General features: G+C 43.1%; 1 protein-coding gene across 4 annotated transcripts in view; it reads left to right on the top strand.

Annotated features, from left to right (window-relative positions):
• LOC310709640 (phosphatidylinositol 3-kinase regulatory subunit gamma) overlaps nucleotides 1–12,188 on the top strand; it is a 248,789-nt gene that overhangs the window by 71,672 nt on the left and 164,929 nt on the right. For 3 of the 4 annotated variants that reach the window (XM_083509582.1, XM_083509579.1, XM_083509580.1), the window contains exon 5: nucleotides 2,346–2,477. The exons of the other annotated variant lie outside the window; for it this stretch is intronic. In XM_083509582.1, the coding sequence (XP_083365708.1) occupies nucleotides 2,346–2,477 (132 nt within the window). The remainder of the gene's footprint in view (nucleotides 1–2,345; nucleotides 2,478–12,188) is intronic. 4 annotated transcript variants of the gene reach the window in all.

The raw sequence follows: 12,188 nt of genomic DNA, 5'->3' as shown, positions 1-12,188 counted from the left end.
GCAACTTACCCTAAACTGTGGAGTGATCAGGTAGAACCAGAAAGGGCAGTGGCTGCTTGACACCCTCCATGGGATCGTTTGGCAGGAACGAAGAAATTTGTCTAATATTCACAATACTTTCTAGGCTGATTTCAGCAACAAATAGAAACTAGGGTGGGGATGAATGGTCTTTTGCAGTGAAGAAGAGAAATATCTATAAGCTTAGATTGTGACCCCAAAGGAAAGTTCTGGAAGCCTGTTACAGCAAGCTAGACAAACTTTAGCAATCAGGCTAGTGGGTCACATTGCTTCCCCAGGACTATTGTGCAATGGTTAAAAAGTGCTTCTGGCATTCGAGGGGTAGGGTGATTGTGTCAAAAGGCTCTAAACATCTGTGGAGATCATTGGAATGGAAATCCCCCTGCATGGGCGGTATGCAGTGGCTTAGACACATAAATGGCTCCACGGAACTAGTGGCCTTGAGGCTGAGTTTTGCGTCACACCCCTTTTCCAAGGGGTGACATGTAGGACACAGGGGATATAATTAGGTGTCCCCATGGTTTGTGGTCACTTGCCATTTCTAATTGTCAGTTCTTATTTTTGGGCAAATTATAGGTTCCTCTCTAAGGAAAAAGAGCCAGTCTTTGTTGATACAATCCTTTTAATATATATATATCCCAAAATTGCTTTTCACAAATTTTGATATCTTGGAAATGGCCCCTTCCTGTTTTCAGTAATACAGTGGTACCTCAGGTTACATACTCTTCAGGTTACATACTCTTCAGGTTACATACGCTTCAGGTTACAGACTCCGCTACCCAGAAATAGTACCTCGGGTTAAGAACTTTGCTTCAGGATGAGAACAGAAATCATGCTCTGGCGGTGCAGCAGCAGCAGGAGGCCCCATTAGCTAAAGTGGTGCTTCAGGTTAAGAACAGTTTCAGGTTAAGAATGGACCTCCGGAAAGAATTCAGTACTTAACCCGATATCTTGGAAATGGCCCCTTCCTGTTTTCAGTAATACAGTGGTACCTCAGGTTACATACTCTTCAGGTTACATACTCTTCAGGTTACATACGCTTCAGGTTACAGACTCCGCTACCCAGAAATAGTACCTCGGGTTAAGAACTTTGCTTCAGGATGAGAACAGAAATCATGCTCTGGCGGCACAGCAGCAGCAGGAGGCCCCATTAGCTAAAGTGGTGCTTCAGGTTAAGAACAGTTTCAGGTTAAGAATGGACCTCCGGAAAGAATTCAGTACTTAACCCGAGGTACCACTGTATATGATAGGTAAGAAATGGTTTCTGTGGCGAATACCTAAAAATAAGTGGAGGCATCATTAATTTTTAATGAATGATGGTTAATTATAATTAGCAATCTAATTACAATCGACCACCTGAAATTTGCTATAAAATTTGAGATTGAATGAATTTGTATTGAAAAGTAAGCCATTATTTTACAGGGGCATATTACGATCATCGGAAATAGGTGGAGTCATTTGTCCTTTTGTAATTGCTCGTGCTGTTTATTGCAGAAGCTAGAAAGAGATACTTGAGACAACACACACACACACACACACACACACACACACACACCTATCAGGTGACTACAGCCTCGGTCCTGCTGGGACCATCCTTGGTCTTTAAGGCTACAATCCCAAGTCTGAGGACCAGAACCTGGCAATCCAAGATGGATTGTACTCTGTGTTTGCAAAAAAAATATAGAGTTTAAAGTCAAGCTTTTTTAGAAAGTGAGCAAATTCAGTGATTTATATGACATTTGGATCTCTGTGTATGTGTATACCAAGAAAAAGTATATGTGCAGCTGTAAAATAACACTTTTCCCAGTTGTTGGTGAATTATGTTTTGTTACACATAATAATCCTCTACGTTTGTGAGTTATGGTAGACTGGAAAGTGATATTTTTCTAGTTTTATACTAGTTGGGGAGACTTTTGTTTCCTTCCATTCTGGTAAGTCAAAACCACACACACACACACACACACACACACACACCTTTTAAATTGAGATATATTGTGTCCATTTATATGAATTAGTGGTATATTGAATAGGATGCTTGTTTCAGCATTTTTCTCCAGAAAGTGCAGGATATTAGAAGTCCTTCACATCCTTCAGTGCTTTTCAGATCTCTGAGTATCCAAGAAGCAGCCCAGTACAGAAGCTCTTGATGAGTAAATTCAAAATGAATGCAGAACAAGGCATTATTGGTATACGGTTCATGTTGTTCTCCAGCATCAGGATTTGCAATCCAAAGCTAGGTTCCTTCTGTACAAACAGCTCAATTTCCTCCCTACCCTCAGTTGCAAGAGCGCTCTGTAGGATAACCTGCCCTCCTTTTCTTCTTCCAGACTTGGGATCTGTTGATCTGGACCAGTTTGATGGGCAGATATTAGGTGAACTGCTCAGGCACTACCTTCAGGAGCTCCCTTGCCCCGTGATTCACCCAGCAACTTACAGTGAATTACTTTACATAGTTCAAGGTAAATCCCTGCTATTTCCTTTCTACCATTTTAAAAGCTTCATATTCCAGAGTTCTGTTGTGTCACACTTTTCAGGAAATAAAGGAAAAGCTGCCTGACTAGATACATCGGACTCAATCCTATTTTATTTTCAAAGGGGCTGCAGTTGGATAGTAGTGTTATAACTTTATACGTTTCTCTCTTTAAATATTGCTGTGATAATTTGAATTAATGTGTGGAAGCCTGTTGTGCTCTTGTATGCATGGATCAGTGAGGGCTGTTGTGATTGAGGCAGCAACACTCTAACTAGTGGTTTTTAGTCTCTGGCTGCAGTAAGGATGTGGTTTGATGAAGGTGTTTTAATTTATTGATCACCTTCCTTTTAATGGATTATCTTATTAATTAATCAGTTGCATTTAAATAAAACTGCATAAAACACAGTATAGGTATATTTTACTTAATGTAATGTAAGAAAAATTACAATCTACTTGATGTAATACAGCGTAAGATAATTTACAATCTAATAAACAAAAATCACCACTCACTGTTAAGAAGGAAATACAGTCTTAATGTTTTTAAACCCATAATTGCAAGAAAACACCAAAACAAAAGTAACATAAAAAATAAACCAAAGAGCTTTAGTTTTCAGAACCACTAGTTAAAGTTAGCTCCCACTGATCAATCAACTAAAGCTTGAGATGATTGATCTGCCAGTTAAAATGTGAAACTCTAATGCTGACTTGTATTAAAGTCACCCCCATCCCAAGCCAACTGATAATGTGGATTTGGCAGATAAATCAAAATGAGATCTAGGCCTGTCCTGTACAGAGTTCATGCTGCTAATGAAATGAGATGGGGAGGGGCTTTAACAGATGCAGTAGTAGGAATGCTGTGTTTTTCTTGGGGGTGGGGGTGGGGGGCAGAATGAGGATCGAAGAAGAAGAAGAGTATGGATTTGATATCCCGCTTTATCACTACCCTAAGGAGTCTCAAAGTGGCTAACATTCTCCTTTCCCGTCCTCCCCCACAACAAACACTCTGTGAGGTGAGTGGGGCTGAGAGACTTCAGAGAAGTGTGACTGGCCCAAGGTCCCCCAGCAACTGCATGAGGAGGAGCAGGGAATCGAACCCGGTTCACCAGATTACGAGTCCACTGCTCTTAACCACTACACCACACTGGATTGCCCTTCCTTCCAACACATAGCTTGGCTCAGTTCTTAAACAATTATAGCTCAGTGATAGAGCATCTGCATTGCAAGCTGCACGTCCAAAGCATCTCTAGGTAGGGTTGAAAGAGAGCCCTGCCTGGAGAGCCGCTGCCCCTCAATGCAGACAATACTGAGCTAGATGGTCTGGCTTGGTATAAGGCAGCTTCCTAGGTTTGTTCCTAGAATGTTTTGTTGTTCTGTTTATCAGGTTGCCTGGGTAGGTCCACCTCTCGTCTACTCATAGGAAAATATATTCTGAACAGCAAGGGTTAATGCATGAGATGTGGTTGTGGGTTAGTATATGGAGGAGCTTACCTTAAGGTCCAAACTAGTTGGGACATGCTATTACATGTATCCTTCTTCCACCTTTGTAAGAGAAAAAGAAGCAGGGGGAAAACAAACTTGGGAAGTTGCAAGTTTAAGCAGAATAATGGCAGGAGAAGGAGGGCTGTTCCACCACTTCTCCTCCGGCCATTTCTCTGGTCAAACTCCCAGCAAGGTATTTATTTTCCCCCTGCAGAAGAAAGTGCTGAGCTTTCCATTGTAGGAGGCAGTGCATAAATTCCCTTTATTTTCCTTCGCCACCAGAAAAAGCAGCATGTCCCAATGCACTGGACTCTATTGACAATTCTTTCTTTTAAAATGTGCCAAATAGCTCCCTTCAGGTGTGGATTAGATAACTTTTTGCGTGTGTTCTAAGAACAAAGGATGTGGTCTTGGCAAGCTTTGACGGCTGATTTACCTATTATTTAGATTTGCACCACACTTTCCTGCCCTGATTCAGTTTCCATTTATTGCATCATCCCTGCCCTTTCAAAGAAATGAGATGGCAAAAGTAAAGTAACAAGGTGGAGGCTAGGCATGTCTCTCGTTCCAGTTCCATTCAAGTTTAATAGAATTCCTGTGCTACAAAGAACCAATAAAGGCAAAATCAATTTATTAAATGTAACTCCCCTGCCTGAAGCTTCTGTGCTGGGTGCGGGGCTGTGCAGGTGTTGGCTTCAGACCAGTGTTGTGTTTTTCAGCTTGCCTGTGTACATGGTGGGTGCATGAGCATGTTGATAAGTGGTGGTGGTGGTGGTGGTGGTGATAGCCAACGGCCAGCTGAACATCAATGTTGTTGTGCTGGAGACAGCCAGGAGTTTATAGCGTTGGGAGAAATTAAGAAGGAGACTGGAAACTGTAAAGAGCCCTGTCCAAATTCCAGTTCACATTCTTCCTATTCTTAGTAGTCCGGACACACCAGGAGACATGGTGCTGCTGCCTCAAGCACTGAAAAGGATATAAGCTCAGACCGTGTATGTTACTCCAGGCCAGAAGCCCAAGTGGCTGCCAAGTCCCTGTGATACTGGCCTAGAAAGAAAGTGTTATTGTAATTTTTTGGCTGAGCTGCCTGGTAGGGTTTTAACTGCAAACGAGTCCTTTTTTGGCTTTATATGGGCATAGAAAAATCTCTGGGGCCTTTTTTAGTTTGACAAGTTGGAAGCCCCTCTTAGTTCTTGGGTGTTTTTTTATTCTCCTCCTCTTCCTCCTCCTCTTCTTTCCTTGGCCCTATATATAAATAAGTTTCTGTGTTTAGATTTAGATTTTACTGGAATTATTTGTTGGAAGCATCAGGCCAAATACTTGAAACTGTGAAAGTTAAAAGAAGCAGAACTCAGAAGAGGAGACTTTGACTTTTCAGTGATCAGCAGAAGAATCTCAACTACTTGATTCCAAAGCCCCTGTAAAATGCATGCGTTTTTAAAAGAATGCTATAAAAATAATAGCTAATAATAATGCTTAATGATACTTTCTATTACTGTAGACCTATAAGCAGCAAGCCTCCTAAGCACCCTCGTCTTCATCTATCTTATGTGCTCTGCCTCCTGAGAGATGCCAAAAATAATTCTCCAATTTACAAACCGGGAACTTAGACCCAGTATGATTAATGACATCCCCACATAAAATATGATGAGAAGAGACAGTTTGCCACTTACTTTGTATGCATTACTGGTAACCATCTCCTAAAAATGCAACTGTATTGTCCATCAAGCATTGATATAGACAGTTCTAGCTCACACTGCTCTGTATAAAAATCTACATGCGTGAGCCCACCAAACCAAAGAATCATAGAATCATAGAATCATAGAATCATAGAGTTGGAAGAGACCACAAGGGCCATCGAGTCCAACCCCCTGCCAAGCAGGAAACACCATCAGAGCACTCCTGACATATGGTTGTCAAGCCTCTGCTTAAAGACCTCCAAAGTAGGAGACTCCACCACACTCCTTGGCAGCAAATTCCACTGCCGAACAGCTCTTACTGTCAGGAAGTTCTTCCTAATGTTTAGGTGGAATCTTCTTTCTTGTAGTTTGGATCCATTGCTCCGTGTCCGCTTCTCTGGAGCAGCAGAAAACAACCTTTCTCCCTCCTCTATGTGACATCCTTTTATATATTTGAACATGGCTATCATATCACCCCTTAACCTCCTCTTCTCCAGGCTAAACATGCCCAGCTCCCTTAACCGTTCCTCATAAGGCATTGTTTCCAGGCCTTTGACCATTTTGGTTGCCCTCCTCTGGACACGTTCCAGTTTGTCAGTGTCCTTCTTGAATTGTGGTGCCCAGAACTGGACACAGTACTCCAGGTGAGGTCTGACCAGAGCAGAATACAGTGGCACTATTACTTCCCTTGATCTAGATGCTATACTCCTATTGATGCAGCCCAGAATTGCATTGGCTTTTTTAGCTGCCGCATCACACTGTTGGCTCATGTCAAGTTTGTGGTCAACCAAGACTCCTAGATCCTTTTCACATGTACTGCTCTCAAGCCAGGTGTCACCCATCTTGTATTTGTGCCTCTCATTTTTTTTGCCCAAGTGCAATACTTTACATTTCTCCCTGTTAAAATTCATCTTGTTTGTTTTGGCCCAGTTCTCTAATCTGTCAAGGTCGTTTTGAAGTGTGATCCTGTCCTCTGGGGTGTTAGCCACCCCTCCCAGTTTGGTGTCATCTGCAAATTTGATCAGGATGCCCTTGAGTCCATCATCCAAGTCGTTGATAAAGATGTTGAATAAGACCGGGCCCAAGACAGAACCCTGTGGCACCCCACTAGTCACTCTTCTCCAGGATGAAGAGGAACCATTGATGAGCACTCTTTGGGTTCGGTCAGTCAGCCAGTTACAAATCCACTGAGTCGTAGCATAGTCAAGACCGCATTTTACCAGTTTCTTTACAAGAATATCATGGGGCACCTTGTCAAATGCCTTGCTGAAATCAAGGTAGGCTACATCCACTGCGTTCCCTTCATCTACCAGGCTTGTAATTCTGTCAAAAAACGAGATCAGGTTAGTCTGACATGACTTATTTTTCAGAAATCCATGCTGACTATTGGTGATCACAGCATTCCTTTCTAGGTGCGCACAGACTGTTTGCTTAATGATCTGCTCCAGAATCTTCCCTGGTATTGATGTCAGACTGACTGGGCGGTAATTATTTGGGTCCTCTCTTTTCCCCTTTTTGAAAATAGGGACGGTTGCTGCTGTTACTTTTGTCAGAGCAATTCACCTGTTGGAGGGGGAGCCTGGATTCCTTCCTTCCTTCCATTTTCTAAACAGGTAACTGCTGCTGGTCAAAACTCACAGAGCCGATAACTTTTACTCAGTGCTGGGCCTGTGGCCCTGATCCAGCAAACAGGAACTCTGTTTATGATACTAAGTCCTGGATGCAGAAATACATCATGAGCGCTATGCCAGCATCCATTTGCAATCAACAGGAATGGATCCAGAATCTGGTAAGCATGCAGACGCCTGCTTTTTGCCTTACAGATTGCTTATTTTGGATCATTTCCTTGCCCTGAACCAGTTAAGGGCAAATGGGTATCACTTCCAGCCCATTGTAATTTTGTGATCATTACTACTGCCAACAGATTCAGATCAAATTTGACATATATCATCTTTGTTCTTCACCACAAGTGCACAGCCATTTTAAAGGTTTACCTTATATATTAGTTATTTTGGAAAAACTCTGCCAGAGCATAGGCATGTTGACTCAAGCTCCATAAAGATGAGAAAGTAGAAGCTAAGGCTGACATCTTGGGTCAGTGATGTTGTCAGAAATGGACAATGTCACTTCAGCTTCACACCTTGTGCTGACTGTGGTTGGTAATAAAGTATATCTCATCAACTGAATACATACCATACAGTTAAAACCCATCCTGCCCCACTACTACAATAATTCTGGGAACTGTCATTTGCGCACCACACAGTTACAATTCCCAGCACTCATAACAATCTACAGTTCCCAGGATTATTGGGGGGGGGGGCGTGCTTTAAATGTATGGTGTGTACACAGCCTGTGTCTAATCAGAGTTCCTTAAAGTTCTTACAGCAAGGTGGAGGAGAATTCCAACTGGAACCCTACAACTGCATGCATGCAAAGTACTGAACTCTGATTGTCTTCCAAGTTGCAGTATGTGTCTCTGAGTCAAGACAAATACACATCTAGTGATGTGAAGCTGTTGCAAGAGGTTAGTGCTCTTGCTGTTGCAGGTTTCAGGCATATGCTCAGCCCATAAATTTGCTTTCGGTGCCAGAACTGAGTTTCCAGGTCTGTTACACAAAAATTCAGTCCTGGATTATTATTATTATTATTATTATTATTATTATTATTATTATTATTATTCCCCATCTCCCTCCCCCCTCCCACCAAACTTTCTTAATCTCAGCAGCCTCATTCTGTTCCTTTGTGGAGCACCACCAATCCAATGCACGATTCCTGTGTGGAAGGAGAAAGAGAAGAACATCACTTCACAGACCAGCAGTAGGACTGGCTTACATGGTTACAATTTGTTCCATACCACCGAAAGCTGCAGTTTTCCTCCTGCATTCCCAAGGTCTTTCAAAGGCAGAATCCTTTCAGCTGGGTCCAGCCAAAATACATTCTTTTAAAAATCTGGTTCCAACATCCAAATGTATTTATATGCACCTAAGCCAACATTTGGATACAATTTTTTTTCTTGTCCAGAATTTTCCTGCTAAAATTGTCTTAATTATTGTAATAACAAGGCTCCCAAGGAAGATGAAAAACTGTTCCTTCACAATATCCATTAAAGATCCAGTCAGATGAAAGCAAATGAGCACAGGGAAATGCTGTGTGAAGCATTTGCAACGTGGTACCACTTTTGTTTCCTGAAAGAAAAGCTGGCAATGATTTAAGCCAGCAGACAAATCTGCCTATAGTTGGAACCCCTGGATTCTTTAGCCAACCCGAGAAGACTGTGGGTTTGCCATGTTAACTGGGGCCGAACTTCTGGCTGTAGGTCTTCCCAGAGCACTGCCACCTGCTGCCTTCAGGAAAACCTAAAGGGGTCTACCAACAAAGGGGGGGGGTGACTACCAGAGTTCACTGCCTAAGAGCCTCTCAAATGTGGAGCCAACCCTGAAGTTCATGGTCAGCCAAGTACTCCCATCTTTTTGACCACATGCTGAACAGAAGCTTCTGCACTTCACCACGACAGAGCTGCTGTTCTGTTATTTCTCTAAAAGGGAAGATAGCAAAGTTGATTAGCTATAGATTTTATTTTATTTTTTGTTCTTGTTATCTTATGCAGTCATGCGCTTCTCCCTACCCCCCCCCCCCTTGACGCAGAGAAGTTGTGAAACTTCCGTAGAACTATGGGGTTCTTTTCTTTGGTAATTCTGGAGAATTGAGAGCTTCATGCCATGGCATGTCTCAAGTGAAGCTTTCACAATGGGAGTACTAGAGGCCAGACTGAACTCAGACAAGCTTTGGGTTATTCTTCTCCCTCCCCCTCTCCCTTCCTGGCTCAGCCAATTTGAGTAACACAAGAAGTGCACACAAGGCAGGGATTTCCCTTCTGTTGGAATAGCTGGCACCATAGGCTATTGTTTCACCCTTTAGCCTAGGGCTGAGCCCAACCACTGTGGTCTGGAAAAGTAACCAAAACCTCTTTCCCAGGAGTGGAAGTTGTTTATGGCAGGGTGATCACAGCTCTCTCATGAGAGTTCCTAACACAGCTCCTGAGAGCCAAACTAGACACGATGATGGCAGTTCCATGTGATCCAAGCATGGCATGGAATTTGCTCCAGTCATGCAGGAAGAAAGGTTGGGTACAATTTGAATAGCAAAAAAGGGGGCATGTGGATGAGACAGCACTGAACCCTGCCCTCCACATGCAACTTGGTTCTCCACAAGCCCTCTACTGCAAAAGTTCTAGTATCAGAATTTTAGTGACGAAAACAAGTCACTTGGGGTGAGAAACAAGGTGAATTAAGTGACAGGCAGGGAGAAGGTTCTGTGTTTCTCATCCATCCACACCTTCTGCTAGTCAAACCCAGGGCAGACCAATCCAAAGGACAAGATGGCAGCCACCCACCCAGTTCCACATGCAGAAGTTGACTCGTCTGAACATTGAATGTTACTTCAGCACTGGCACTAGGATGGCATCCCCCGAGGTTCCTGAAGGTAGCAGGGGCTGCGGGACCCTCTGTGTGGCACAGAAAGCTTCATATTCCAATGGAAGGGGATGCTGCTTCCCAGAATTTGGTACCTGAGGTGGTTGCCTCATTCCACCTAATAGTAAGGCTGGCCCTGCTCAGATCCCCACCTATTTCTGTGTAATTGGGGCAGTTCTATATGTTTCAGCATACATGACTTGCCTTGGCACGTGTCATTTGGCCTGCTCTTGCTAGAATGGGATAGCTGGCAATTTGTGTTAAGAAACAAACAGTACCTGTCAGGGTAGAAATATGGACCTAATTTATTACCTAGTTTGGCCCTCAGCAGGTCTTAAATGTAGGCAGGTTGTGCAGCGTGGCTGGTTGCAGGAGACTGGAAAATCTGGTACCCAGGAGGCGGAGAGCAACATGGACATAGTGTTTCAAGTAGCCTCCCAGCCTTATTGCTGCTTTTCATAGACTTTGTTGGCTCACAGCGATGTTCTCACAATGAGGTGAGAAAATACTGCAAATACTGAGTATCTGGAATTCCCCTGGCGGGCCACAAATAGTCCAGGAACAGCATGTGCACCGTACGTTATTCAGGTCTGCAAATTTGTGCAGTCCCTTTTTATCCAGATCAACATATTTTGTCCTATGCCTCTTTTAGCCATAGTTACACAATCGCTTTTGCTTAATGCATTGTTTTGGCCTTCTGCACTTAAATGTCCGGTGTCAGCTTCCCTCGACCTCCCACATTAGCATGGGCCAAATTCCACCAAAACCCACCCACCCACACAATCCACATTGGAAATAAGTCTTTTCCCTGCCCCAAACTTTTCCAGAGTCAATCGCTCCATTAATTTTTTACATTTCATCCTGGACCTGCCCTTGAAGGGAGTGCAGCACTGGGATTGTGTATCTCTGCTCCCACATTACTTACTCCAAAGGAAATCAAAGGGTGTCTTCTGCCCAAGCAAAAAAGGAAAAGGAAAAAAAAGGACTTAATTAGAAAGCAATTAGTTGGCCTTGCTCATTAAATTACTTCAAAGCAGAGCCATCTCCCCCTGCCCCTTCTTGCTCTCCCCACACCTCTCAGCCAAAGAGTTCCTAAAATTCCACGGTGGCTCTGATCTCTGTTCTTTTTGGAACGCAGGAAGGACGCCAGAGCCAGCAGAAAGGGGAGTCAAACAAGTGTTTCCAGCCGAGGCATTTAAAAGTGTCCTTTCGGGAGAGAATTTGAAATTAAACTGGTCTTTTTAATCTTCTGCCATAGAGACTCGGGACTTGGCTGCTGCCTTGCATGCTTGGGTAATCGCTTGGCCTGGCTAGCGTTGTGCCTTGCATGTGGGGCTGCCCTTGATAACAGTTGGAGATTCAATAGATCACAAGTGGTTCAAAGGGTTATTTATTTTATCTTTGTTTTCAGTGATGATGAATTTATGCATCCTTGCTTTTTGATTGGTTTGTTGATTTTAGCCATATTTTTTTCTCTCTCTGCACCACCTGGATAGTTTTTTCCTTAATCAGTTGGTTTATGAAATTTCTAAATAAATAAATAGCTGCATTTGACCACAGAAACCATATCGCAACAATCCTGATATTTTGACCTAAATTCAAGGTGCTGATTTTTCCTTAAATGACTTGCATCTAGGATACAAGGCATGGCCCAGTGTACCTCGCTGGCAGCTGCCGCCATTTTCATTGGTGGGGAAATATTTCACGTTCACCTGCAAACATGTTTCCTGAGCCAAACAGCTATTATACAACTGCTGTCCCCAGGGGCAGGACGAAGCTAGGCCATCGAGCCTTTTCCTATTTGCTGTAATCAGGTAAAATACGGTAAAATAAGGAAGCAGTTCAGTACTAGTGTATCTCAGCTAGCAATAATTGGTGTTTGTGCAGCCATGTGATTGCACAAAATTGGAAACATGCAAGCAGGACGCAGACATCATTTTAGCACGCAGGGCATATTAATGTTTCTGTAAACAATGACCCTTATCTGTACAAGCCCCAGTGGGAGGAATTGGAAGAGTGTCTTCCTTGCAAAATCTGAAAAAGCTTTGGTGCTTATACTTTTAACCA

Source organism: Podarcis liolepis (assembly GCF_965112155.1).
Source record: "Podarcis liolepis genome assembly, chromosome: 6".
Lineage (NCBI taxonomy): Eukaryota > Metazoa > Chordata > Lepidosauria > Squamata > Lacertidae > Podarcis > Podarcis liolepis.
The sequence above is the reverse complement of the archived record's forward strand: the minus strand, read 5'-3'. Positions and strand labels throughout refer to the sequence as shown.